General features: G+C 38.7%; 1 protein-coding gene across 6 annotated transcripts in view; it reads left to right on the top strand.

Annotated features, from left to right (window-relative positions):
* The window catches only part of LOC139750787 (protein zyg-11 homolog B-like), a 97145-nt gene that overhangs the window by 54951 nt on the left and 16531 nt on the right, over positions 1 to 25663 (top strand). For all 6 annotated transcript variants that reach the window (XM_071665530.1, XM_071665529.1, XM_071665527.1 and 3 more), the window contains 5 exons: positions 7265 to 7405; positions 9403 to 9579; positions 12420 to 12620; positions 22672 to 22777; positions 23429 to 23615. In XM_071665530.1, the coding sequence (XP_071521631.1) occupies positions 7265 to 7405; positions 9403 to 9579; positions 12420 to 12620; positions 22672 to 22777; positions 23429 to 23615 (812 nt within the window). The remainder of the gene's footprint in view (positions 1 to 7264; positions 7406 to 9402; positions 9580 to 12419; positions 12621 to 22671; positions 22778 to 23428; positions 23616 to 25663) is intronic.

Raw genomic sequence — 25663 nt, 5'->3', positions numbered from 1 at the left:
CCTTTGTGGTGTACATGTTTTTTGTTGACATTTTTGGAATTAACCTTAGATTTAAAAAACATACATACAAGATATGTTTAAGTAATTGAAAGGTTGTTTCTTAGTCATTTTTTTTTTTCTTTTTTTTTTTATACCTCGTCGCTGTCTCCCGCGGTTGCGAGGTAGCGCAAGGAAACAGACGAAAGAAATGGCCCAACCCCCCCCCATACACATGTACATACACACGTCCACACACGCAAATATACATACCTACACAGCTTTCCATGGTTTACCCCAGACACTTCACATGCCTTGATTCAATCCACTGACAGCACGTCAACCCCTGTATACCACATCGCTCCAATTCACTCTACTCCTTGCCCTCCTTTCACCCTCCTGCATGTTCAGGCCCCGATCACACAAAATCCTTTTCACTCCATCTTTCCACCTCCAATTTGGTCTCCCTCTTCTCCTCGTTCCCTCCACCTCCGACACATATATCCTCTTGGTCAATCTTTCCTCACTCATTCTCTCCATTTAGTCATTTATCATACTATTTATTCCTGTCATTACTCACCAGTTATGTCTCTTAGTAATTTGAGTAATTTGGTATGCTTGTTAGATTATGTACTGTACTTCCTGGGAATGGTTGAGGTAATTTTGCATATATTATGGATACTGATTTTATTTGGAGTTTGCCATTATTACATTGAAGTGAAAACTTTTAGTGGCAATACTCTTATTTAACCAAAATGGGTATTTTCAACATACAAAATTACAGCAATCTTATAGCTTTGGTTGGTGTTGCCAGTGATGACCCTCACTTTGTTGACTATACACATGGTCAACAAACTGAGGTACATCACTAGCAAAGCCAATCAAAGCTAGAAGATAACTGTAACATTGTGTTGGAAGAAAACCATTTTGATTAAGCAGGAGTGTTATCACATATATTCCACATCAGTGTAATAATAGCAAACTCCAAAGAATCTGCATTCACAATTCAAAGGTAGCTTGAAGTAATGGTATCTGCAAAATTGAAATGTTATGTATATGCATGTGTATTTGGGTGGGTTGGGCCATTCTTTTGTCTGTTTCCTTGCGCTACCTTGCTAACGTGAGAGACAGAGATTAAGTATAATATAGATATGAATAGATAAATAAATGAATAGGTTTTAACAAATCCTTATATTTCAGTCATATACAATATGTTTACTGAATTTTGATACTGATGAACATTATCAGATCAACTTTAGATAATCTTTGAGACCTGTTGAGGAAATCAAATGATTGTGTGACATCATTGGAAGAAATTTTTATGGTGATTTGATAGGAGAAAATTAATGTCAAACTGATTATGATAACAGATTTTGTCTTTAGCGTGCTCTAGATTATATTGAATCAGTTCACTTAAAATGATAACTTTTGTTTGTATTACTAAAAGCTATATTTGTATAATTCCTAGCAGATGAATGTAAATGGTCATTGTTTGTCTTTTTGACAGTAACATGCCAAGGCAGGAAAGGCAGCTAGGTGTAAAAAGATAAAGTGAATTTACAAGCTGCACTTTCTATAGAAGCTTAGAAATATAGTAAATATATGTTTTGCATCTTACATTTCTAACACTTAGGGCATGGCCCTCTTGTGAATCTATGATCTGATGTTTTCCCTTGACCCCTTCAGTGAACAAGATAGATGTGCTTCCAATTTGCAGACATGATGACCAAAAAAAAATTCACTTGATGCGTAGAGCAGGTTAACATAAGAACAGCTTTTCATGTTTGGTGCAGTAAAGTGGTAAAGGATGAAAGCTTGTGTAGCAGATAACAAAAATGTTTCTTAATACAGTTCGGTTATTTCTTATTTTTAAAGATATTTAATAGACTGATCTACTTTTTTGTATTTGCCAGTGTTGATAAATTTTTCTGTATTGCCTATATATCTGTAAAAATTAAGTCTTTAAGACCAGATTTTTTGCAAAAAAGTAGGGGGTTGACTTAAATGTGAGTAATGATTTGAGTTGAAATTCATGCGTGATGAAGTTACAACTACTAACACATGAAAAATATTTAACATTTAATACAGTGCTGGTAAGCTACATTTTGTTTTAGGCCACTTAGCTCTTCAGCTTGGGTTAACGTACTGTTATCATGTATTTGTAATTACATTTTTGAACAATATGGGGAGAGAGTTCTACACTCATAAGGCTGCTCCTCCTAAACTTCTGTGCCATCAGCTCTTCTTTTAAACCTATGCAAACTCCCAGCAGTCACTGTCTCATTGGTTAGTGTATTCCAGTCATCCAACATCTTAAAATCCATTCTAACTTGTTTTTTGCCCAGCTTTTTGTTATGGCATATGGTTACTCTGGTGCTGTATCTCATGAATTGTTCCTTATCAATAGCGTCTAACTGATTTAGAAACAAGTCTCTTATTAGATGCTTAAGCTCTCTCCTATCCTCCATGGTGGACAGTTTTTTAACCTACAGCCTCTCATTGTATCTCTTTTCTCTTAACTTGGGTACTACCTTAGTTGCTCATTTCTGTACCTTCACAGTCAGATTTTTGTGCTGTTTTAGATGCTGTGGCTAGACTTGTCAGGCACTATCTAGTTTTGTTCTGATCCAGTAAATCCTGAATTTAACCGACTGATAGGGGGAAGGGGTGTCTGTTAATGCCAAAAGTTTGCTAATTTGAATGCAACCTATTTCTGTTCCACATTTAAGTTCACATGCTTTCTTTGAACTCGTCTCTCACTTTAGGGTTTAGTGTGTGTGTCCAATAGTTGGATGGGAAACACCTGGGAGCATGGGAACACTCACTAGGCAGTTGGAGGCTGGAGTCAGACTGAGATAAAGGTGATGCCACTCTTCTCTTGTGAAAGAATACTTCTTTACACTAAAGTGAGGATGGACTATCTACTTTCATTGCACCTCTTACATGGGGCAGAGTAGGATTCGAACGTATGCAAGAAAATTCCAAGTTATCGCAAGGCTGCTCACGTTCAGGAGATGGGGTGCACCCAAGGAAATCACCTTGGATGGTGGAACCAATCTGGACAGCAAGGAGATGAAAGCTTTCTACAAAAAAATGGGGAATCATGGCCTGCATCCCCTCAGCCCACTTCCCCCAATGGAAGCGTCAAGGCAGCAGTAAAGGCAGCCAAATGGGTAGTCAGGAGCAGCATGGGTGTTGGAGGCAGCCTGCACAACAAAGCCATTCTTGACTATGCTTCAGTATCTCAACACCCCACTAAGAGAGGGGGATAAGTCACTCTCACAGCTGGCAGTAGGAAGACAGTTGTGGGATGGTGTCCCAGCACCCTGGCAGCATTATCTGATAAACTAGCAATGGAGAGCTGCTCTGTGGGCCATAGCAGAGAGCCAGGCTCGTGTGCAGGGCACCCCAGCGAGTGATGCTGCTACACTGCCCCAGCTGTCTGTAGGCATCCATGTCTGCATGCAGGACATCGCTTTGAAGGTGCGGATGGTCAGACATGGTAGTGGAGGCGAAGCTGCATAGACAGTACTCAGTGAAGCCGATGTCTCCTTCACCCTCCAGTTTTGCCAATCCCCACGACACCCGTGGGTCAAGGGGAGTACCCAACAGCAGCAGCTTTGCCCCCATTTGTGGTGACACCCAGCTTTAGGCGGCAGCACCCTTACCATATGAGACACCTGCCCTGCACACTTAAAAGATTATGTTTGTGGTAGCTCTTGTGAAGAGTAAACACACTAATTTGTCAGTTTTGTTCTGCTTGCATGTCAAAGAAAGTGTATTGTTGCTGAGCAGTGATTTGTGTGTATATTTGCCTTGTGCTCTGTCAAATTTTTTCGTTTGTTTTTAGTTGTTGTTTTGTACATAATGTCAATTAGTTACCAAAATCTCATGAGGGGATTTAGGTTTTAATGTGTGGCATCATGGGAACGCTCGCCAGGCAGTTGGAGGCAGGAGTCCGACTGAGAAAGACGTGATGCCAACCCTGTCCTGCAAAAGGATACTTCTTTATGATAAAGTGAGGATGGACTACCTGCTTTCATTACACCTCATGCAATCACTTGATGCCATTTTGAATTGCAAGGATTGCAAATTATTTCATAGATAAAGTCACAATTCTGAAATAACGGAAACACTCTGTATACAACCTGACCGCACGATAGCTTGAGGCAGACTCAGACCGAAATGAAGCAAGTCTACCCCCGCAACCAAAAACAGGTGCGATATTAAATAAGCATGGTGCGGCATTTGAGATTTTATTTTTTTCATTTTTTGTGGATCAGGTGTTTGCTTTGAAGAATGTATGTGAGAAATACTTAGAAAAGCAAATGGATTTGTATGTAGCATTTATGGATCTGGAGAAGGCATATGATAGAGTTGATAGAGATGCTCTGTGGAAGGTATTAAGAATATATGGTGTGGGAGGCAAGTTGTTAGAAGCAGTGAAAAGTTTTTATCGAGGATGTAAGGCATGTGTACGTGTAGGAAGAGAGGAAAGTGATTGGTTCTCAGTGAATGTAGGTTTGCGGCAGGGGTGTGTGATGTCTCCATGGTTGTTTAATTTGTTTATGGATGGGGTTGTTAGGGAGGTAAATGCAAGAGTCCTGGAAAGAGGGGCAAGTATGAAGTCTGTTGGGGATGAGAGAGATTGGGAAGTGAGTCAGTTGTTGTTCGCTGATGATACAGCGCTGGTGGCTGATTCATGTGAGAAACTGCAGAAGCTGGTGACTGAGTTTGGTAAAGTGTGTGGAAGAAGAAAGTTAAGAGTAAATGTGAATAAGAGCAAAGTTATTAGGTACAGTAGGGTTGAGGGTCAAGTCAATTGGGAGGTGAGTTTGAATGGAGAAAAACTGGAGGAAGTGAAGTGTTTTAGATATCTGGGAGTGGATCTGTCAGCGGATGGAACCATGGAAGCGGAAGTGGATCATAGGGTGGGGGAGGGGGCGAAAATTTTGGGAGCCTTGAAAAATGTGTGGAAGTCGAGAACATTATCTCGGAAAGCAAAAATGGGTATGTTTGAAGGAATAGTGGTTCCAACAATGTTGTATGGTTGCGAGGCGTGGGCTATGGATAGAGTTGTGCGCAGGAGGATGGATGTGCTGGAAATGAGATGTTTGAGGACAATGTGTGGTGTGAGGTGGTTTGATCGAGTAAGTAACGTAAGGGTAAGAGAGATGTGTGGAAATAAAAAGAGCGTGGTTGAGAGAGCAGAAGAGGGTGTTTTGAAATGGTTTGGTCACATGGAGAGAATGAGTGAGGAAAGATTGACCAAGAGGATATATGTGTCGGAGGTGGAGGGAACGAGGAGAAGAGGGAGACCAAATTGGAGGTGGAAAGATGGAGTGAAAAAGATTTTGTGTGATCGGGGCCTGAACATGCAGGAGGGTGAAAGGAGGGCAAGGAATAGAGTGAATTGGATCGATGTGGTATACAGGGGTTGACGTGCTGTCAGTGGATTGAATCAAGGCATGTGAAGCGTCTGGGGTAAACCATGGAAAGCTGTGTAGGTATGTATATTTTGCGTGTGTGGACGTGTGTATGTACATGTGTATGGGGGGGGGTTGGGCCATTTCTTTCGTCTGTTTCCTTGCGCTACCTCGCAAACGCGGGAGACAGCGACAAAGTATAAAAAAAAAAAAAAAAAAAAAAAAAAAAATGTACTGTATTATTATTTGTCTTTTAAATCTGAAATCTGTTATATCGGGTATTAAATCAATGGTGTACTGTATATACATATATATGTAGTACATGACCTTGAACATGTTCTTCATTGTGGTTCTTATATATGTCAACAGACAGTTTTCCTTTTTCACAAGCTGTAATTGAAATCCTCATTATCATTACTACCTTATCTGTGAAGAGGGAATGTCTTGTTGCATCTTTCACTACTCTTATTGATCCCTTATTATTCTTCAAATACATATATCCTCAGTGTTTCAGTTCAGTGGAGGATTATAAATTGAAAGTGTTATTATACATGTCTTACCCTCAATAATCATCCCTGTTATGTATTGTCTGATGGTACCATCTACTATTCTAGAGTATCAGTCATCTGAGAGCTGTCATGCTTTTAGTACAGCAAGCAGTATTACCCTGATGTCCCTAGCCTAGTTTAGCCTACTGTATACTAGATTATCTGTTACCTGTAAGCTGTGCCTTGCTTTTAGGAAGTTGAGTTTTGATAGAGTAAAATCCTAGCTCACTGACATGTATGGTTCCTTTTTCTTGGGTATATCAATAGCAAACCTTAATTATTTCCCTTGTACCATTTTAGATCTTCAAAATAATGGTATAACATGTACTGTTATTTACATTGATTGTAGTTCCATTCCCTTCCTTTATCTTACTGCTTATCTGTTTATGATGGTACTTCAGCTGATTTTATAGTTGCCAGATCAGAAACTGTTGCTACTTAACCCACCCTTAGAACTGGCCAGTAGCAGCCTAATGGTGATATTTTCTTTTTCTTTTCAATCAGAGTAATAAGATTTAAAGTGAATCATGGCATCGGAAAATGATGTAGAATGTATTTTTATAATTGAATTTTCATTTATAAAATGTTCTTCATGGAGGTAGACATGGAATTGTTTTTGCATGTGTCTCAAGCTCATTTTGGTGAGGGTAGAATGAACTTTAGTGTCACATGGCTCTGTTGGTGTGACAAATATGTCGATGGACAGACAAATATATAAACACCAACAGAGGGATACAAACCCTGGTTGCCTTGGCCACTTGGAGGTTGAAAGAAACCCACACTAGAATAGATCACATCTTGAATTATTTTGATGAGGGCAGTTGCATAGGTAATACGGTATCTTCCTCTGGGAACCATGTTCTCTCGATGTTCATATGTGTTATAGTGGGCGGCAGGAGTCAGCCTCTGGTCAGCAGGAGGGGAGTATGCCTTAGGTCTCTGCACCAAGGAGAGTCATGTGGAGTTAGAGAGTTGGGTCATCTGGGGTGTGGTTGAGAATAGTTGTAGAGCCCTAGCTCGTCCTGCGCTGTGATGGTTTATAAAAGGGTTATATGTACTCTGTTTTCTCTGTCATGATCTGGGCATTTTTTTCCTTTGCTATGTTGATCACTGTAAAAAGAAATGTTTATTGAAAATATTTTTCATAAAAAGACAATATTAGTGTTGTTTTTTCTGGGCGGTTGGTATTTTGTAACTCATTTGTATTTGTCCAGAAAGTGTGAACCTGAAAGGTGCAATTTTGTAGTATGTATTTGGGAGAACTATTTCTCATTGTTTTTATTGATTAAAAACTATGTATTATTTTTTCTGCAGGTAACAGGTGTTGCCCGTGCAGATCAGCTAGTGGAAGCACTAAGAAGATACCCAACAAGAATGGAATATGTTCCCAAAATATTATACAAAATTTTTATGTTAACTACCCACTTTGAGGCACCCAGACCAGATGTGATCAAAGTTAGTAATTAAATCGTAATGGCATATCTAGAGTTTACTTGATTTTTGATGATTAATACTGTATTGTAAACATTCAGGGGCCTTGAATTGACAATCATGTTTACAGTTAATTGAGAATGATTGGTAAGGTCAAATGGAATGGAACATAGAAAGACTACCTCTTATTTTTTTTCAATGGCAAGCATATGAAAGAGTTACAACCACAGCACAGACATTGAATGAATATCGGGGAGAGGTATATTTAAGAGAGAGAGAGAGAGAGAGATAAGAGTATAAGAAATTTCTGGTAAGATAATGGATTTAATTAAAGTTAATTCTTAAGTGTCCAAAGTATTTGCTGTACCTGAAAGCATTAGAACTAAAGTATTTACTCACTGAAGTATGTAAGAACCATTTACTGCCAGATATAACAGGTTTTCTTATTTCATTCTTGTATTTTTACTTCCATTTGCATATACGCATAGATCGTGCATACATTTCTTCACTTCAGTCATACATACCGTAGACTTATTTCCAGGGTATTATAAAGAACAGATGCTAAATCGCATTATTTTCAATGTATTTTGATTTTTCATTTGTAGGTATGTGGTTTTGGTGCATTACGCATGACAGCTAGAGACTGAGTGTGAACGAATGTGGCCTATTTTGTCTGTTTTTCTGGCGCTGCCTCACAGAAGTAGGGGATAGTGATGCTGTTTTCCTGTTGGGCGGGGTAGCAGCAGGAGTGGATGAAGGCAAGCAAGTATGAATATGTGCATGTGTATGTATGTAATGTCTGTATATGTATATGTACACTATGTATGTGTTGGTATGTATATGTATATATATATATGCAGGAGGATGAAAGGTGTGCAAGGAATAGAGTGAATTGGAACGATGTGGTATACTGGGGTCGACGTGCTGTCAGTGGATTGAATCAGGGCCTGTGAAGCGTCTGGGGTAAACCAAGTTCTGTGGGGCCTGGATGTGGAAAGGGAGCTGTGGTTTCGGGCATTATTGCATGACAGCTGGAGACTGAGTGTGAACGAATGGGGCCTTTGTTGTCTTTTCCTAGCGCTACCTCACACACGTGGGGGGGAGGGGGATGTTATTCCATGTGTGGCGATGGGAATGAATAAAGGCAGACAGTGTGAATTGTGTGCATGTGTATATATGTATATGTCTGTGTGTGTATATATATGTGTACATTGAGATGTATGGGTATGTATATTTGCGTGTGGGGATGTGTATGTATATACATGTGTATGGGGGTGGGTTGGGCAATTTTCCTCATTCATTCTCTCGATATGTCCAAACATTTCAACACACCTCTTCTGCTCTCTCAACCACACTCATTACCACACATTTCTCTTACCCTGTCATTACTTACTTGAACAAACCACCTCACACGGCATATTTTCCTCAAAAATTTAATTTCCATCACATCCACTCTCCTCCGCACAACCCTATCCATAGACCATGCCTTACATCCCTATAATTTTGTTTAGACTACTACTCCTTGAAACATAAACATTCTTCCCTCCCAGATAACGTTTAGTCTTTCTACAGATTCTTCAGTGCTCCCAGAACCTTCACACCCTCCCCCACCCTATGACTCGCTTCCACTACCTTGGTTTCATTCACAGTCATGTATACTCCCAGTTTTTCTCCATTCAAACCTACATCTCAACCAACTTGTCCCTCATCTCTGCTGAACCTAATAACTTTGCTTTTATTTACATTCACAGAGTAGGAGAGATGGTGAACGGGCATTATTAGAGTACATATTAATTGATAGGGATGTAAAAAGAGAGACTTTTGGATGTAAATGTTAAATCAAACCAGCTTAAAGAATTCTTCAGGAAATACCTAAAGAATATTTGTTTCAATGATTTAATGGTAGTCTGTGACTAGCTTACTATTATTATATTATGTGGATAAGAAGATTATGTATGTTATCAAGACCCTGTCTTTTATGAACATTCATGTTCTGCAGTTAACTTATAACAATTTTACAGCTGATACTTCCTGTAATGAACACCCACAGCAGTCTGAGCTCAATTCAGCTGGCTGGCACAGCTTGCTTGTACAACCTAACAAAGGGACAAGTAGGGGAGCAAATCCATCCACACATACTCAGAGATGTTGTCCATACTACTCTTACTGCCATGAGTAACTTCCCCACTCATGCCCAGGTTCGTCACCTTGTCGGTTTATATTTTTAATGAAGATTGTTTTGCAGTAAAGTACAGATTTTATTGTAATCAAGATGTATAGCAAATTTTCAAATGTTGAAAAAAAACATGATAATACCAGCTGATTGATAGAAAAGGCTCAAAATTCTAGGATTGAGGGTGTGAATTTAGCTTTTAAAGTTTGAGGTGATTTTTATCTTGAAAGAAGGTAATAAGACGGTGAAGAGATACAGGATGATTATATGATAACTTCTTGCCATAAGATAAATGTAATTGAATGGGGGATTAAAGACAGTAAAAATGTGAAGCTTCAACAGTAAATATAATTGTGAAACATCCCTTGTAAGAATGAGGAAATGTTCAGCATTAAAATTAAAGTAATTGAATGATGGAAAGTAAAACAGTTTGAATTAAAATGCGTAAGTCCCATCAAATGGTAAGGGAGTAGTGAAAAGTTTGATTAATCAGTCATTGTATTTAGTTAAGTGACCAAGTATACTTGATTTTAACCTGTCTCTGCATTCATTTGTCAGTTTATCTATCCAAGGCATAACCAAAAAGGACCTTAGTACAGGGGCTTAACCTTTTGGACTGTCGGTTAACTCTTGTTTTTTAAGTACAGATGACCCCTGACTTATGATGTTTCGACTTACAATTTTTTTGTCTTTACAGTGGTGAGATATTCAACACTTTATTATATAATTGACTTTGTGTTAGATGATTTTATCCAACTGTAGGCTAATGTAAGTGTTCTGAGAATGTTTAAGGTATGCTAGACTAAGCTATGATGTTCGGCAGATGAGATGTACAGTGTTAAATGTATTAAGTGTGTTTTCAACTTACGATAGGTTTCTTGGAACGTAACCTCATTATAAGTCGAGGAGCATCTGTATATAGTACTCTTCAATGTTTCCTTGGCATCAAAGACATAAAGCTGATTCAGTATTCTATCATCTTTGCATAACATCATAATCAAGTGCAGTTAGATATGCCATTGTTGTAGGTGGGAAGAACATTTCTTTACCCATACTTGCTATTATTTCTTCCCTTACAAAGCATTTAGGAAGACCCCCATGTATTCATCAAAATATTTTTCATGTTTTCTTTATATTAGTTTTGCTGCCTTAACCCTTCCCATGCAAATTTTGGTATGAGAGAGACATCAGGGCTTCCATGTGCATTAATTGGCCAAAAAGCACAGAAAGTTAAGGCAAAAAATTAGCGTGTTTGATGTTTCATGAATATCAGAAGAAACAGATTATGGAATACAAAGGCTGTTCTTACCATCATTTGGAAGGAAAAAGTAGAAAAATTATGTAGGAAGTGGTGATGATGGATGGGGCAAGACATAGTGGAGATGCAAATGCCAGAGGTGATTGCATGCTTAAACCCTTAATAGCCTACAGTTTGGAAAATCCCAGGATACTTAAGAGATGCATGGAGCAATTTTGGCTTATCTGTTATTATTCTTATCTAAAGGGATGGATAACAGTCAAAGTTGTGTGTGATTATTTTGCTCCAAAGCATCATGTAGAGCTGAAGGAGTACTTTGCAAAATGAATTAAAGTTTCTAGATTCCTTCTCTTACTGATAGTACCCCTACCATCCATCTTCAGTACAGGACAGTGAGAACATCAGTTTAGTTTTTCCTCTGCCCAGCAGTACATCTCTAGTCCAGCAAGTGGACCAGAGGGTGATATCTACTTTTAAGGCCTACTATTTATTAAGAACATTTGTAAAACTTGTGAAAGTTACAGAGAATGACCTGATGACTGTGAAGCAATTCTGGAAGTCTCTCACCATTAGGGATGCCTTCATGATCATTGGTGAAGGCTGTAAGAAAATCACTAATGTTTGCCCTCTGTTTGTTCATGGATTCTGGGGCTTTGAAATCAGGACCCGTGTACCAAGAATGCATACACTGTGTGGAAATGGCAAAAAAAGTCAGCTCTGATGAGGTTAAGGAAGGTGATGTGGAGGAGTTGCTTGAAAAGTCAGCTTTGATGAAGCTGAGGAGGATGATATGGAGGAGTTGCTAGAATTGCCTAAGAAAGACCTTTCAAATGAAGATCTTCGGTTGGAGAAGAAATGCTAGGAAGGAAACCCCTTAATCTTCACAATTTACATTGATTTACACATCTTTGATTTACTTGACTGTTTTTTCTGTAAAGTTATCTTTATCTCTCTCACTGTAATCCTTTGGAATTTGACAATCTTGTGTGAAGGCAGAGGTCCAATGAAACATAATCCAACTATCCAGCCAAGGGATGGATAGCACAGGTCATAGTTGACCTCTGTCAACTCAGGAGTGCTACAGACATGAATGTTCCCCTTGAGGGTTGTTGTGTGTTTGTGTTTGCATGTGAGAATATGCACACATGCACAAAAGAGATTTGGCACTTAGCATTCTAGGTGAATTATTCCTTACAAATTATGCAGGTTTTATTGTAGCATTTCTTGCAGTTAGTCTATGGAAGGTCTGTTTTGATTAGAAAGTAGAGAAATAAAGGAAGGTGTGGTTTACAGAATTTTACCTTGAATGTATGTCACATGCTATTGCAGTGCTGCAGCTAGGTAGACAGTGCTGCCTGTCTTTGTTAATATGTGTATCTGGTTCTGCTGTTTTTTATAACAGTTTATAATGTGACTTCCTCTGCTATGGATCATTATTCTAAGATCATTTACTTAGGAACTTTAAGTAGCTTATTGTGAATTTTAGAGTAATTGTTTTTGTCTTCAAAGTTTCATCTGAATTTGTAGGCAAGAACCATATCTTGTATTTAGAATATTTATCTTTTGTCTTCCTAAATTTCATATTACAATGTTTTCACTTTTTACAGCTTCAAAAGAATGGGCTGCTGACCTTATGCTGTGATCGAATACTTCATGAAGTGTCATTTGATAAGTACTGGTGTGCCCAACTAGTTTTAGATTGTCTACTCACTTTCAATGATCCCTCCACGGACAGAATGGCTGTTGCAATCTGCTCTATTCTGGCAGCTAAGATTTCCACAGCTCAGACTACCCTTCTTGGGTCGAAGGTAAGAATTTGATTTTTTTATATTTGGATGAGTTTCTTATATGAACATAGAGATGAAGTATGGGAATACCTTAATTGATACCAAAATAAAGTTTGCATGATTTGTTTCCAGTAAGAAAGTACAAAGATTGGAGATAGGCGGTGTTCAAAAATTGGAATATCTTATAATCAAGCACAGGATATTTGATTTACTTGTTGTACATGACAGCAAATACAGATGCTCCCGACATACGTCCAAGTTCCATTATGACTGACCAGTCATATCTCGAAATGGACGTAAGTCAGACATTTGTTAGCGTGGCTTGTAGAATTCGTATATCTATGTAGTATTCTTTTATTCTACTCAATTTCTCTCATGATCATCTCGTTTTTTTTTCATTAATCAGCTTTATTATGTGATTCTATAGTTTCTTCCTGCCTTTTAGTTGACATATTGATTTGTCCAAACTTTTAATGAACTTTTCAACATCTTCATCAACACTTGCTGCTTCACCTGTGACATGAACGTCGTGCAAGCTATATCTTCTTTTAGATCAGTAAACCAACCATGACTTGCTGTGAAGTTCTCAATGTAATCCTTTCCTGCTCACTCCTTCAAGGTCTCAAAGAAGACTTCTAGCCTTCACCTGAATTGTTAGTAAGCTTAGTGATACACATTTTTGAATTTGATCTTCTATTCTCAGCATTAACAGCTTTTCCATTTCGTGGATGGGCCCTTGTCATTGCTTTTCTATTATCATAGACTCCATATTTGACGAACCTTTCATTACTTCACATATTTTTTCTTTGTCCTTTAAAGTTGTGGGGACCATTGAATTGGACAACTGTAGATCATGTGCAATCACATTAACTTTTTTCCATCATATCAGGTGATTTCCGTTATTTTCAATACCAAATTGAGCACCTTCCATGGCTTCTTGCCAGATCTGTCAACATGTGATGGGTTTTTCCTCTTACTGGTCATCTTCTTTGGGGTTTGATACAAAAATGGTTTGATTCAGCATGAAAATTCATGAGATTCACTTGAATAACATGCACTAACTGAAAACAGTAACTGAGAGCGAGAACTGAGAGATGATGTGATGTACACAATGCTGGGATATCATCTGACAGTCACTCTCGTACACATACAGCCATTAGCACTGTCGGACATACAACCAAGTGTAATTTTTATATTTACGTATATTTTTCAATTGTTTCCAGCCATATGTTTGAATGGTCGTAAGTCATGTAGGTCATAAGTCAGGCAGCATCTGTAGTGGATACACATGTATGACTTATATAGGTATTATTATAGATGATAAAATGGGAGACAAAATTACTTTGTCAAACCTTCGTACCTAAACACCACGGAGCACTTACTAGTCATGAGTTGAAATTATCTGTCAGGCCACACATTAGCCAGCATAGAAATGATAGTAGCCCCCAGACTAGCACATGTATTTATAGACAACAAAACAGCCAGCCCTTCAGTTAGATGAATCTGTTAACCAACAGCATGTCAGCCTTGGTGACGCAGATCTTTGTTATTGAAAAAGAGTGGAAATATATTATGGTATTAATTGTTCATAATGAAGGAGAATGATTTACACAGGTTATTCCCAATTAATTTTGACTGATCATTTTTATCCTGACTTTTTAAGGATTTTAGGGAAATCTCTAAAACAAATATGGAAGAAATCCACAGGTTTAATTACTTTCACAAACTGTATAAGTTTTCAGGCTTACCAAGGATTGCATTCAAGAGGGACTGCAAACTTTCTGAGGCTTATAAGTTGTTTAAGTATCACAAGTATTTTTGTGTCTCAAGCTTATTAAGTTGAAATTTATTAGATTTTCTGAAGATTTTCAGATCCCATAACCTTTGTTGTACTAGTGTTATCATTTGTGTTTTAAGATTCTTGTAGAATTTTTACAGTGTTATATAGCCCATGTTCTGTTGATAACAAAGTTAATTTTCTAAAGGATTCAGCTTTAATTGCTATGGGTCATCAGACTAATAAAGCATTGTTACAGTAGATCCAACCTGAAACTTTAATTGTATTATATGATTAGACTGGGAACCAACCCTATACATATGGTTTAATTAGCTCGAGGCTAGACTAACAGAATCATCAAGTGGTCAGTGGAAGGAAGCAGCTCCTCATTATCATCTTAGAGTGAGGTTCTTTGCCAACAACTGTAGAATTGAATTTACCGACAGAAATTATAAAAGTTCTACTTGATAATGCAGACTTCAGAATTGTCCATGGATAACCATAGTGTGAACTAAGCATTTCTAGATGCTAAAGACTAACAAAAATGAGACTAGTGTAGATATGGCCCACTTTTCCACTTCGGGAGTTGCAACAAGAAACAGTTAGCAGCGGAATAAACACGACTGTATGAAACAGTGAGAAGCCTCTTCATACTTTATGAAATCACTCTTCTGATTTTCCTGCTAAATGCATATTGTATGGAGTTATGTTAGGTTGAATATGTATTTGAAATAGAATAGGCAGTTGATATTTGACTAAACTTTGTTAACAGTAAAGAGAACTAATAGGAAATCAGAGAAGGATACCATTTGCTTCTTTTCACCGTTATCCAAAAGTGTGTTCTGATATGTCTTTTGCCACTGGCCATGTAAGAAGCATTCATGTCTGTAGAAGACCTAGTGAAAGTGTTTCTTAGTAGATACCAGACTTTCGTATCAGTAATCTTTTTCTTAGGAGATGCCCTGTGTGACATACTTCATGGGTGAGCATTGGCCTGGATTGCTCCCTTGACATGTTAGCCTGTGTGGTGAGGGTGAAGATGAGGTGAGTTGAGATTGGGTTAGGTTGAGCGTTGGCTTGGATTGCTCCCTTTACACATTAAACTGTGTGGTGAGGTTGAAATTGAGGCTAGGATAAGCATTGTCCAAGATAACTCGCTTAACATTACCTGTGTGGTGAGGTTGAGTGTGAGATAAAGTTATATTATGGTAAACATTGGTGTAGATTGTTTTCTTTATATTTTGGTTTGTGTGGTCACAAGTTTGAGTTCAGTGAGAAGCATCCCTACAGGCCTTCCTCCTCTGTATATAATCTGCCAAAATAACTAAGTCACTTATTTCTTCATTAAGGGTTGCTGTGGCCTCCAATCTGTTACAATGAGATATATACAGTATTTTATATGAGGGTTATAGGTTTTAAGATATTCATAAAAGAAGTCAAAAGTTATGAGCCCAAACTTTCACAAGTTTGAAGGACAGGTTAGTTGGGGTGTGAGTTTGAATGGAGAAAAATTAGAGGAAGGGAAGTGTTTCACATAACTGGGAATGGACATGGCAGCAATTGGAACCATGAAAGTGGAAGTGAGTCATAGGGTGGGGTAGGGAGCAAAGGGTCAAGAAATGCTGAAGAATGTGTGGAAAGAGCAGATAATTATATAAAGCAAAAATGTGTATGGATTAAGGTATGTTAGACTCAGCAATATTATATGGATGTGAGGCATTGGTTATAGATAACGCTATGCTGAGGAGAGTGGATTTGTTGGAAACGAAGTGTTAGAAGACAGTATGCAATAAGAGGTAGTTGGATCAAGTAAGTAATGAAAAGGTAAGAGAGAGGTGTGGTAATAAGGAAAGTGTGGTTGAGACTAGTGAAGAGTATTTGCTGAAATGGTTAGGGCATATGGAGAGAATGAGTGAGAAAAGGTTAACAAAGAGGATATATGTGTTGGAAGTGAAGGGAACAAGGAGAACGGCAAGACCATATATTAGACCGAAGGATGGAATGAAAATGATTTTGAGCAATCGGGACCTGAACATGCAGGAGGGTGAAAGTCATGCAAGGGATAGAGTGAATTGGAACAGTGTAGTATACTACCTATTTATCTATCTATTTATCTATCTATCCCCCTGTTTGTGTCTCCTGTTCCCAATTGGAACTCCCTCAAGGAGGTGGCCATTGCATTAGAGTCTTGATAACTAGTGAACTCTGGTGCCACTTCTTTTGCTTAACAGGCCTCTGGCAGGGGGCAACTCTAATGCAGTGTTTACAAAGGCTCCTACCCAATGTTCTAACTGAATGTACATACTGACTACTTCTACCTAATACTCATGCATAATATTCCTACATAATGCTCCTGCCTAAATGTTCCTACCTATTTCTTATGTCTACTGCTCCTATCATTTTGCCAAAAGGCAGGGGAAGTGCTTAGTGCTCACTGCAGGAAAAGTTAGAGCTACAAAGAATGAGCTGTGTGAGTTAGATATTGTCAAGTGCTATGTATGACAAGGAAAGATTGCATGATTCTAGATTGAATATTGTATGTGGTATGTGGTACACAGGGATTGAAATGTTGTTATTGGATTGAACCAGGGCAAGTGAAGCACCTAAAGTAAACCTAGACAATGTCTGTAGGGGCCTGGTTGTGGATAGGGAGTTGCACTTTTGGGGCATTATACATAACAGTGGATGTGGCTTTTCTTTTGTTTCTGGCACTACCTTGCTAACATGGGAAGGAGCAATCATGAAAAAAAATATTTTTTTCACTACTTATTGCTGTCTCCCATGTCAGCGAGGTAGCGCAAGGAAACAGAAGAAAGAATGGTCCAACCCACCTACATGCACATGTATATACATACACACACATGTACAAACCTATACATTTCAACATACATATACATACACAGACATTTACATATATACACATGTACATACTCATACTTGCTGTCTTCATCCGTTCCCATCACCACCCCGCTACACATGAAATGGCACCCCCCTCCCCCCAGGCGTGTGCGAGGTAGCACTAAGAAAAGACAACAAAGACCACATTTGATTACACTAAGTCTCTAGCTGTCATGTGTAATGCACTGAAACAGCAGGAATAGATGAAGGCAGCAAGTATGAATATGTGCATGTCTGTGTATGTATATGTATGTATGTATGTGTATGTATATGTATGTATGGGATGTATTTAGGGAAGCAGTGATGGCTTAGGCAAAAGATGCTTGTGGCATGAGAAGCGTGGGAGGTAGGCAGATTAGAAAGGGTAGTGAGTGGTGGGATGAAGAAGTAAGATTATTAGTAAAAGAGAAGAGGGAGGCATTTGGACAAATTTTGCAGGGAAATAATGCAAATGACTGGGAGATGTACAAAAGAAAGAGACAGGTCAAGAGAAAGGTGCAAGAGGTGAAAAAGAGGGCAAATGAGAGTTAGGGTGAGAGAGTATCATTAAATGTTTGGGAGAATAAAAAGATGTTTTCGAAGGAGGTAAATAAAGTGCATAAGACAAGGGAACAAATGGGAATATCAGTGAAGGGGGCTAATGGGGAGGTGATAACAAGTAGTTGTGATGTGAGAAGGAGATGGAGTGAGTATTTTGAAGGCTTGTTGAATATGTTTGATGATAGAGTGGCAGGTATAGGGTATTTTGGTCGAGGTGGTGTGCAAAGTGAGAGGGTTAGGGAGAATGGTTTGGTAAACAGAGAAGAGGTAGTAAAAGCTTTGCGGAAGATAAAAGCTGGCAAGGCAGCGGGTTTGGATGGTACTGCAGTGGAATTTATTAAAAAAAGCGGGTGAGCTTTTGTGTTGACTGGTTGGTAAGGTTATTTAATGTATGTATGATTCATGGTGAGGTGCCTGAGGATGGGCAGAATGCTTGCATAGTGCCATTGTACAAAGGCAAAGGGGATAAAAGTGATTGCTCAAATTACAGAGGTTTAAGTTTGTTGAGTATTCCTGGGAAATTCTATGAGAGGATATTGATTGAGAGGGTGAACGCATGTACAGAGCATCAGATTAGGGAAGAGCAGTGTGGTTTCAGAAGTGGTAGAGGATGTGTGAATCAGGTGTTTGCTTTGAAGAATGTATGTGAGAAATACTTAGAAAAGCAAATGGATTTGTATGTAGTATTTATGGATCTGGAGAAGGCATATGATAGAGTGATAGAGATGCTCTGTGGAAGGTTTTAAGAATATATGGTGTGGGAGGCAAGTTGTTGGAAGCAGTGAAAAGTTTTTATTGAGGATGTAAGGCATATGTACGTGTAGGAAGAGAGGAAAGTGATTGGTTCTCATTTAATGTTGGTTTGCGGCAAGGGTGCCTGATGTCTCCATGGTTGTTTAATTTGTTTATGGATGGGGTTGTTAGGGAGGTGAATGCAAGAGTTTTAGAAAGAGGGGCAAGTATGCAGTCTGTTGTGGATGAGAGAGCTTGGGAAGTGAGTCCGTTGTTGTTCACTGATGATACAGCGCTGGTGGCTGATTCGGGTGAGAAACTGCAGAAGCTGGTGACTGAGTTTGGTAAAGTGTGTATGAAAGAAGAAAGCTGAGAGTAAATGTGAATAAGAGCAAGGTTATTAGGTACAGTAGGGTTGAGGGACAAGTCAGTTGGGAGGTAAATTTGAATGGAGAAAAACTGGAGGAAGTAAAGTGTTTTAGATATCTGGGAGTGGATCTGGCAGCGGATGGAGCCATGGAAACGGAAGTGAATCATAGGGTGGGGGAGGGGGAGGGGGCGAAAGTTCTGGGAGCGTTGAAGAATGTGTGGAAGTCGAGAACGTTATCTTGGAAAGCAGTAATGGGTATGTTTGAAGGAATAGTGGTTCCAACAATGATATATGGTTGCGAGGTGTGGGCTATAGATAGAGTTGTGTGGAGGAGGGTGTATGTGCTGGAGATGTTTGAGGACAATATGTGGTGTGAGGTGGTTTGGTCGAGTAAGTAATGAAAGGGTAAGAGAGATGTGTGGTAATAAAAAGAGTGTAGTTGAGAGAGCAGAAGAGGGTGTTTTGAAATGGTTTGGTCACATTGAGAGAATGAATGAGGAAAGATTGACCAAGAGGATATATGTGTCAGAGGTGGAGGGAACGAGAAGTGGGAGACCAAATTGGAGATGGAAAGATGGAGTGAAAAAGATTTTGAGTGATTGGGGCCTGAACATGCAGGAGAGTGAAAGGCGTGCAAGGAATAGAGTGAATTGGAACGATGTGGTATGCCGGGGTCGACGTTCTGTCAATGGATTGAGCCAGGGCATATGAAGCGTCTGGGGTAAACCATGGAAAGTTTTGTGGGGCCTGGATGTGGAAAGAGAGCTGTGGTTTCGGTGCACAATACGTGACAGCTAGAGACTGAGTGTGAACGAATGTGGCCTTTGTTGTCTTTTCCTAGCGCTACCTCGCGCACATGCAGGGGGCGGGGGTTGTTATTTCATGTGTGGCAGGGTGGCGACGTGAATAAGGGCAGACAGTATGAATTATGTACATGTGTATATATGTATATGTCTGTGTGTGTATATATATATGTATACATTGAGATGTATAGGTATGTATATATGCATGTGTGGACGTGTATGTATATACATGTGTATGTGGGTGGGTTGGGCCATTCTTTCGTCTGTTTCCTTGCGCTACCTCACTAACGCAGGAGACAGCAACAAAGTATAATAGATATATGAATAAGATATATATTTATATATATATTTATTTATTTATTCAATTATACATAATCGCTGTTTCCTGTGTCAGCAAGGTAGCATCAGGAAACATACATCCGAGTTCCATTCTGACTGACTGGTCAGATCTCAGAAGGGACGTAAGTCGGAGGCATGTCAGCATGGCATGTATAATTTATATACCTGTACAGCATTCTTTTATCTTACTCAGTTTCTGTCATGATTATCGTTTTTTTATTAACCAGCTTTATTATATGATTCTGTAGTTTCTTTTAACCTTTTATTTAACAATCTTTAGTTCATATTTCATCATTTTCATTTTTTTTATTTATATATTTTTCCAGTCATATGTACAGATGGTTGAATGTCGCATAGAAATAGTAGTTCCAACAATGTTATGTGGTTGCCAGGCATGGGCTGTACATAGGATTGTACGGAGTAGGATGGATGTGTTGGAAATTAAATGTTTAAGGACAGTATGTGGTGTGAAGTGGTTTGATCAAGTAATTAATGAAAGGGTAAGAGAGATGTGTGGAAATGAAAAGAGTGTGGTTGAGAGAGCAGAAGAGCGTGTGTTGAAGTGGTTTGGACATATGGAGAGAATGAATGAGGAAAGATTGAAAAAGAGGATATATGTGTCAGTGATGGAGGGAACAAGGAGAAGCTGGAGACCAAATTGAAGGTGGAAGGATGGAGTGATAAAGATTTTGAGTGTTCAGGGCCTGAACATACAGGAGAGTGAGAGGCATGCAAGAAATAGAGTGAATTGGAACGATGTGGTATACCGGGCTCGATGTGCTGTCATTGGACTGAACCAGGGCATGTGAAGCGTCTGGAGTAAACCATGGAAAGTTTTGTGGGGCCTGGATGTGGATAGGGAGCTGTGGTTTTGATGCATTACACATGACAGCTAGAGACTAAGTGTAAACAAATGGATGATGGTGAGTATGACTATATGCAAGTATATATATGTATATGGCTGTTTACGTGTATGTTTATATATGTAGATGCGTATATGTAGATATGTATATGTATGTATATGAGCATGTATGTGTGTATATGAGTGAATGGGTCTTTTTTTGTTTCCTGGCACTACCTTGCTAATGTTGGAAATGGCAATCAAGTATACTGAATGATAATAATGAATATGGTTGAGGGAGCTAAAGAGGGTGTGCTGAAATGGGTTGGACTTATGGAGAGAATGATGAAGGAGAGGTAGACAAATAGGATATGTATGTCAGAAGTGGGGGGGGGATGTTAAGAAAGGAAAGAGGCCAAACTAGAGATGGAAGGATGGAGTGAGAAATAGTCTGAGTAATTGGGGGCCTGAACAAGCAGGAGGATGAAAGGCATGCATGGGATAGAGTGAAATGGAACAATGTGTTATGCAGGGGGCATTGTTGTGTCAGTGGACTGAACCAAGGCATGTGAATTGGCCAGGGAAAACCATAGAAAGGTCTGTGGGGCCAGGTTTTGGGTAGGGGCTGTGGTTTTGGTGCATTCCATAAGGCAGCTAGAGAATGGATGTGAACAAATGCAGCCTTTCTTCATTTGTTCCTGGTGTTATCTTGCTAATGTGGAAAACAGTAGACAAATGATAGACTGTACGGTAGTGTCATGATACAGCACAGATATAATGACTTTGATATAGTATGAACAACAAAATTGTTTCCATTTTTTCATTGTGATATACCTATTGCAGTTTAACATAAACCTTGCTGGCCACCAAGCCACTTCTCTGCTAGCATTGAAAAAATGAGGATAAATTGTTTACCACTCGTACATTTCTACACTTCTGCCCACTTGAACTAATCATCACTGCAACTAAGTGTCTGGCAAGTGCTCTTGCTCTAAGTGAGCCTGTTCAAAATATTAAATGAACATGAGTGTGAGTCGAACACTTCAGCTGTTGTTCGCCATTATAGTGTTAATGAGAGTAGCATCTACCTCATAACAGAGAAAAGAGAATCTCTCAAGGTACCCTTTTCTCAGCCATCTATTTCCAAGATAGTAATGCATCAGAATGCTGACATATGTGAAGGTGGTGGTTGCTTTTCCATTTAACCCTTTAACATTTACAACAAAAAAATAATTTTGTATCCTGAAAATTTGGGAATCTCATGATTAATGGAAAGGGTTGTTTTTGAAATATGACATAGATAGTGAAGAGTTCTTTGAGGACATAATATGAATTTAGTAAGAAGCATCTCAGAAAAGATTTATAGTACTTTTATAGTATAAGAGTGCTAGATAGATGGTTGATGCAGACAGCATACAAAGATTTTAGAAGTTGCATGATAGCAGAGAATATTAAAGAAACTGAGGCCACATGAGTGTAAAACACCCTCCCCATACAGTACACATAGGTAATTACACACACAACCCATCCATTTATCAACCAGCCTCATGGGGAGGATGAACACCTGGGTTGGGTGTATGCAGCTTCCTCATGCTGGATTGTGGTCAGTTACATTAACTACTGCATTAGTGCAAGTGGGAAAAGTTTTGCACTTGTTGGACCCCATCTCTTAACCTCCAACTTTTGTCATTCAGACTTTTGAGTAAGTATTGAAGGGCTTATACCAAAGGTAGTGATAGTCTCTAATGTATATTCCATTTTTTTTTCTGCAGAGTGTTTACATGCGCAAGTTGCTGAGTTTAGTGAAGAGGCGAATGGAAGAAAGGGCAGTGGATATCACTCTTAAATTTACACTCTCAGCTTTGTGGAATTTGACTGGTTAGTGTTACCGTCCTCTTGTCTCTCTTAAGCAGCTTAATTGAAAGAATTTTAAGTTATGGATAGAAGAAGGTAATGCTCTGGCACATTTACAGAGGTTCCAACAATCCCTAATAGTTCTACTAAATAAGACATGAAACCTCTCTGAATGAGTATGAACTTTTATTCAGTACCGTCATTCAGTAGAATGTTTCATGTTCAGAAACTTATAAGATTGAAAACATGCCAAGTGGAGCATTTATACCTCTTTAATACAAAACCCAATTGTTTTACTGTAAAGTTAATTATACGTTTCAAACCTTGGATAATGGTTTTGGAGTGTAAAATGATATACACAGACATATGCACAACATGACCTTCTGATAATGATATACACAGACATATACACAACATGACCTCACATCTTGACTTTTAGTCATTCCCAGTAAACATGGCTGGCTTCATGAGCACAGTGGGAGCCTTACTTAAGGGTATCATGGGACAGAAAATTAATCAGACAAGTAAGCACACATGCATCAAAAGAAAAAGGATGATGATTTTGGTACAAGAGAGGTTTGTAAGTTGATGTTACAGGGTCTGAAATTAAAATCCCATTCTTGACATTATTTATGTTGTAAAGTACAGAGTCTTGAAAAGATTTCACTTCTACAGATGAATCTCCTGCAACATGTGAAGTTTTTTTGGCTGAGGAGGGACTTCATTTATTTCTCCAGCTTCTGAGTGTGTTTGCCCGAGACTCAGCTGTTGAAACAAAGGTGCTTGGCCTGCTGAACAACATAGCTGAAGTATCCCCTCTTAGGAGAGCCCTTATCAATAAACATTTTGTTTCTCAGCTTAAGTGAGTTGTGCTTTATTTCTTTCATTGCATTTTGCGTATGGAATTGTGTTGGGTATTGCTCAGTCAGCCTAGTCTTATAGTTGTGTGAGTCATCTGTCTTTGTGGACATTTATGGAACCAAGTCCTAAACAGTTTTAAGTGTATTATATTTTAATGAAGATTGCTTAAAGGGGTATTGAAAGGTAATGATAGTAGTAAATCTTAGCATAGGCTGCTGTATATCTACTATGTATTCAGATATAGTATGCATCCTTATTGTAATATAAAAGATATATAAAACTTAAGAGTACATCTTATGGTACAACTCATTTTCAGAGTAACTTCCAAATTTACATCAGCACAAGCAAACCACATTAAGCTCCAGCTCATTCCATGTTTTACCAAATTCTTTTCTTGTAGCTGGGAGGAATGTTTTTACATAACAATGGCATTAATATAAATGCAAGGAGTGCATGCAAGTTATGTAGTCTTGTTGCTTTACATAGTTACCCAAAGATTAACTTGGAAGAAAAGGTCTCCTTACCATCATATGTAAAGTACAGCATTGTTTGAATACCTGTTCTTCTGTATTATGCTTAATACTGACTTTCTTTTGTTGATCGTTAAGGCTTTTAGGACTTGAGACAAAGATTACTGGTGTGGGACTGGTACAGATGCTCCTCAACTTATAGTGGGGTTGCATTCCAAGAAACCTATCATAAGTTAGAAATATTGAAAGTCATAAATACATATGATACTGTACACCTAACCTACCAAACATCATATCTTAGCTTAGCCTATCTTAAACATTCTCAGAATGCTTACAGTACCCTACAGTTGGACAAAATCATCTAACACAATGCCTGTTGTATAATAAAGTTTTGAATATCTCTCCATTGTAAAGTTGAAAAATCACAAGTCACACCATCATAAGTTGGAGGTCATCTGTACATCTGGGGACTCCAAAACTGTAGATTTTGAAGGTTGAAAACCTTTTCTCTTTGAGATTGTGTCGTTCAAGCTATGAGATATTGTCTTTGGAATACAGGGGTCATGTTCATTCTAACCCTAGTATTTAGGGGTAGAAGCTTCTGCTTCACTAACTCTTTCAAACAATCCCTTGGTCTTCGAAGCCACTTGCTCAGTAATCAGGGCTGCTCTTTGGCTCTCAGCAACCACCACCGAGCAGTTGCATCTGTCTCGCTGCTCCTGGCCTTTCAGAGATACCTGTCTGCAGATAATTATGTCAGTGCAAGACGTTCACATGTGGTAGAGAGAGTTTTTTAAGAAAAAAGAGGGGAAGGGAGGGCAAGGTGAGAAAAAAGTAAAGTTGCTAGCAGTACACCACCTTAAAGAGACGTTTTTCAGTCTTGAAAATATGTTTCTCTCTTTTGTAATCTTTCTCATGAGCCATGAGTACATATCCACTTGAATGAGAAGGGTGTAGAGAGAATACTTTTAAGCAAAAATATAAATCTATAGCAAATACAAGTACCTTCCAGGGAGAGTCCAACTCTTTAACAAAGTGATCTCCAGAATCACACAGGAAGATCCAGTGTCTAAACTAAGGTAAGGTGTGAGAAAAGTGGCAGAAGAATGCTGAAAGCCCCTTTTCATGATTTCTTCTAGTGAAAGGTCCCTGAGGAAGGCCAAGGTAGTGACCACCTTCCCTTACATCATTTGCACTAAGGTAAAGCTATGAATGAGCCAACAAGCTGAAATTCTTTATGAAGGTTGTGATGTTCCTCACTGAAAGTGGTTTCACTTTTCAAGGGTACACAAATAATTGAACCTCTCAGTAGTCTCTAGTGAATTGAAAAAAGTTGTAAAGGCCTTGACTGGGCACAAGCATGATAATCTCTCACTGATCCAGGATTGGCTGACAAAAGTCATGCTTATAAACTTACGGGTTTCATTATCATCTGGAAATCTAGGGCTTCAATTTATCTTCATCCATAAGAACTCATCATCAAAAACAAACAGAATCTTGTGTGTCCCTTTTGGCATAGCATGCAGTTCACTAACTTTCCAAGGGTTCAAGGTTGTGAGGAAAAGGTTTTCATGAGAAA

This window comes from Panulirus ornatus, chromosome 10 (assembly GCF_036320965.1).
Source record: "Panulirus ornatus isolate Po-2019 chromosome 10, ASM3632096v1, whole genome shotgun sequence".
Taxonomy (NCBI): Eukaryota; Metazoa; Arthropoda; class Malacostraca; order Decapoda; family Palinuridae; genus Panulirus; species Panulirus ornatus.
This window is presented reverse-complemented; position numbering and strand designations above follow the sequence as displayed.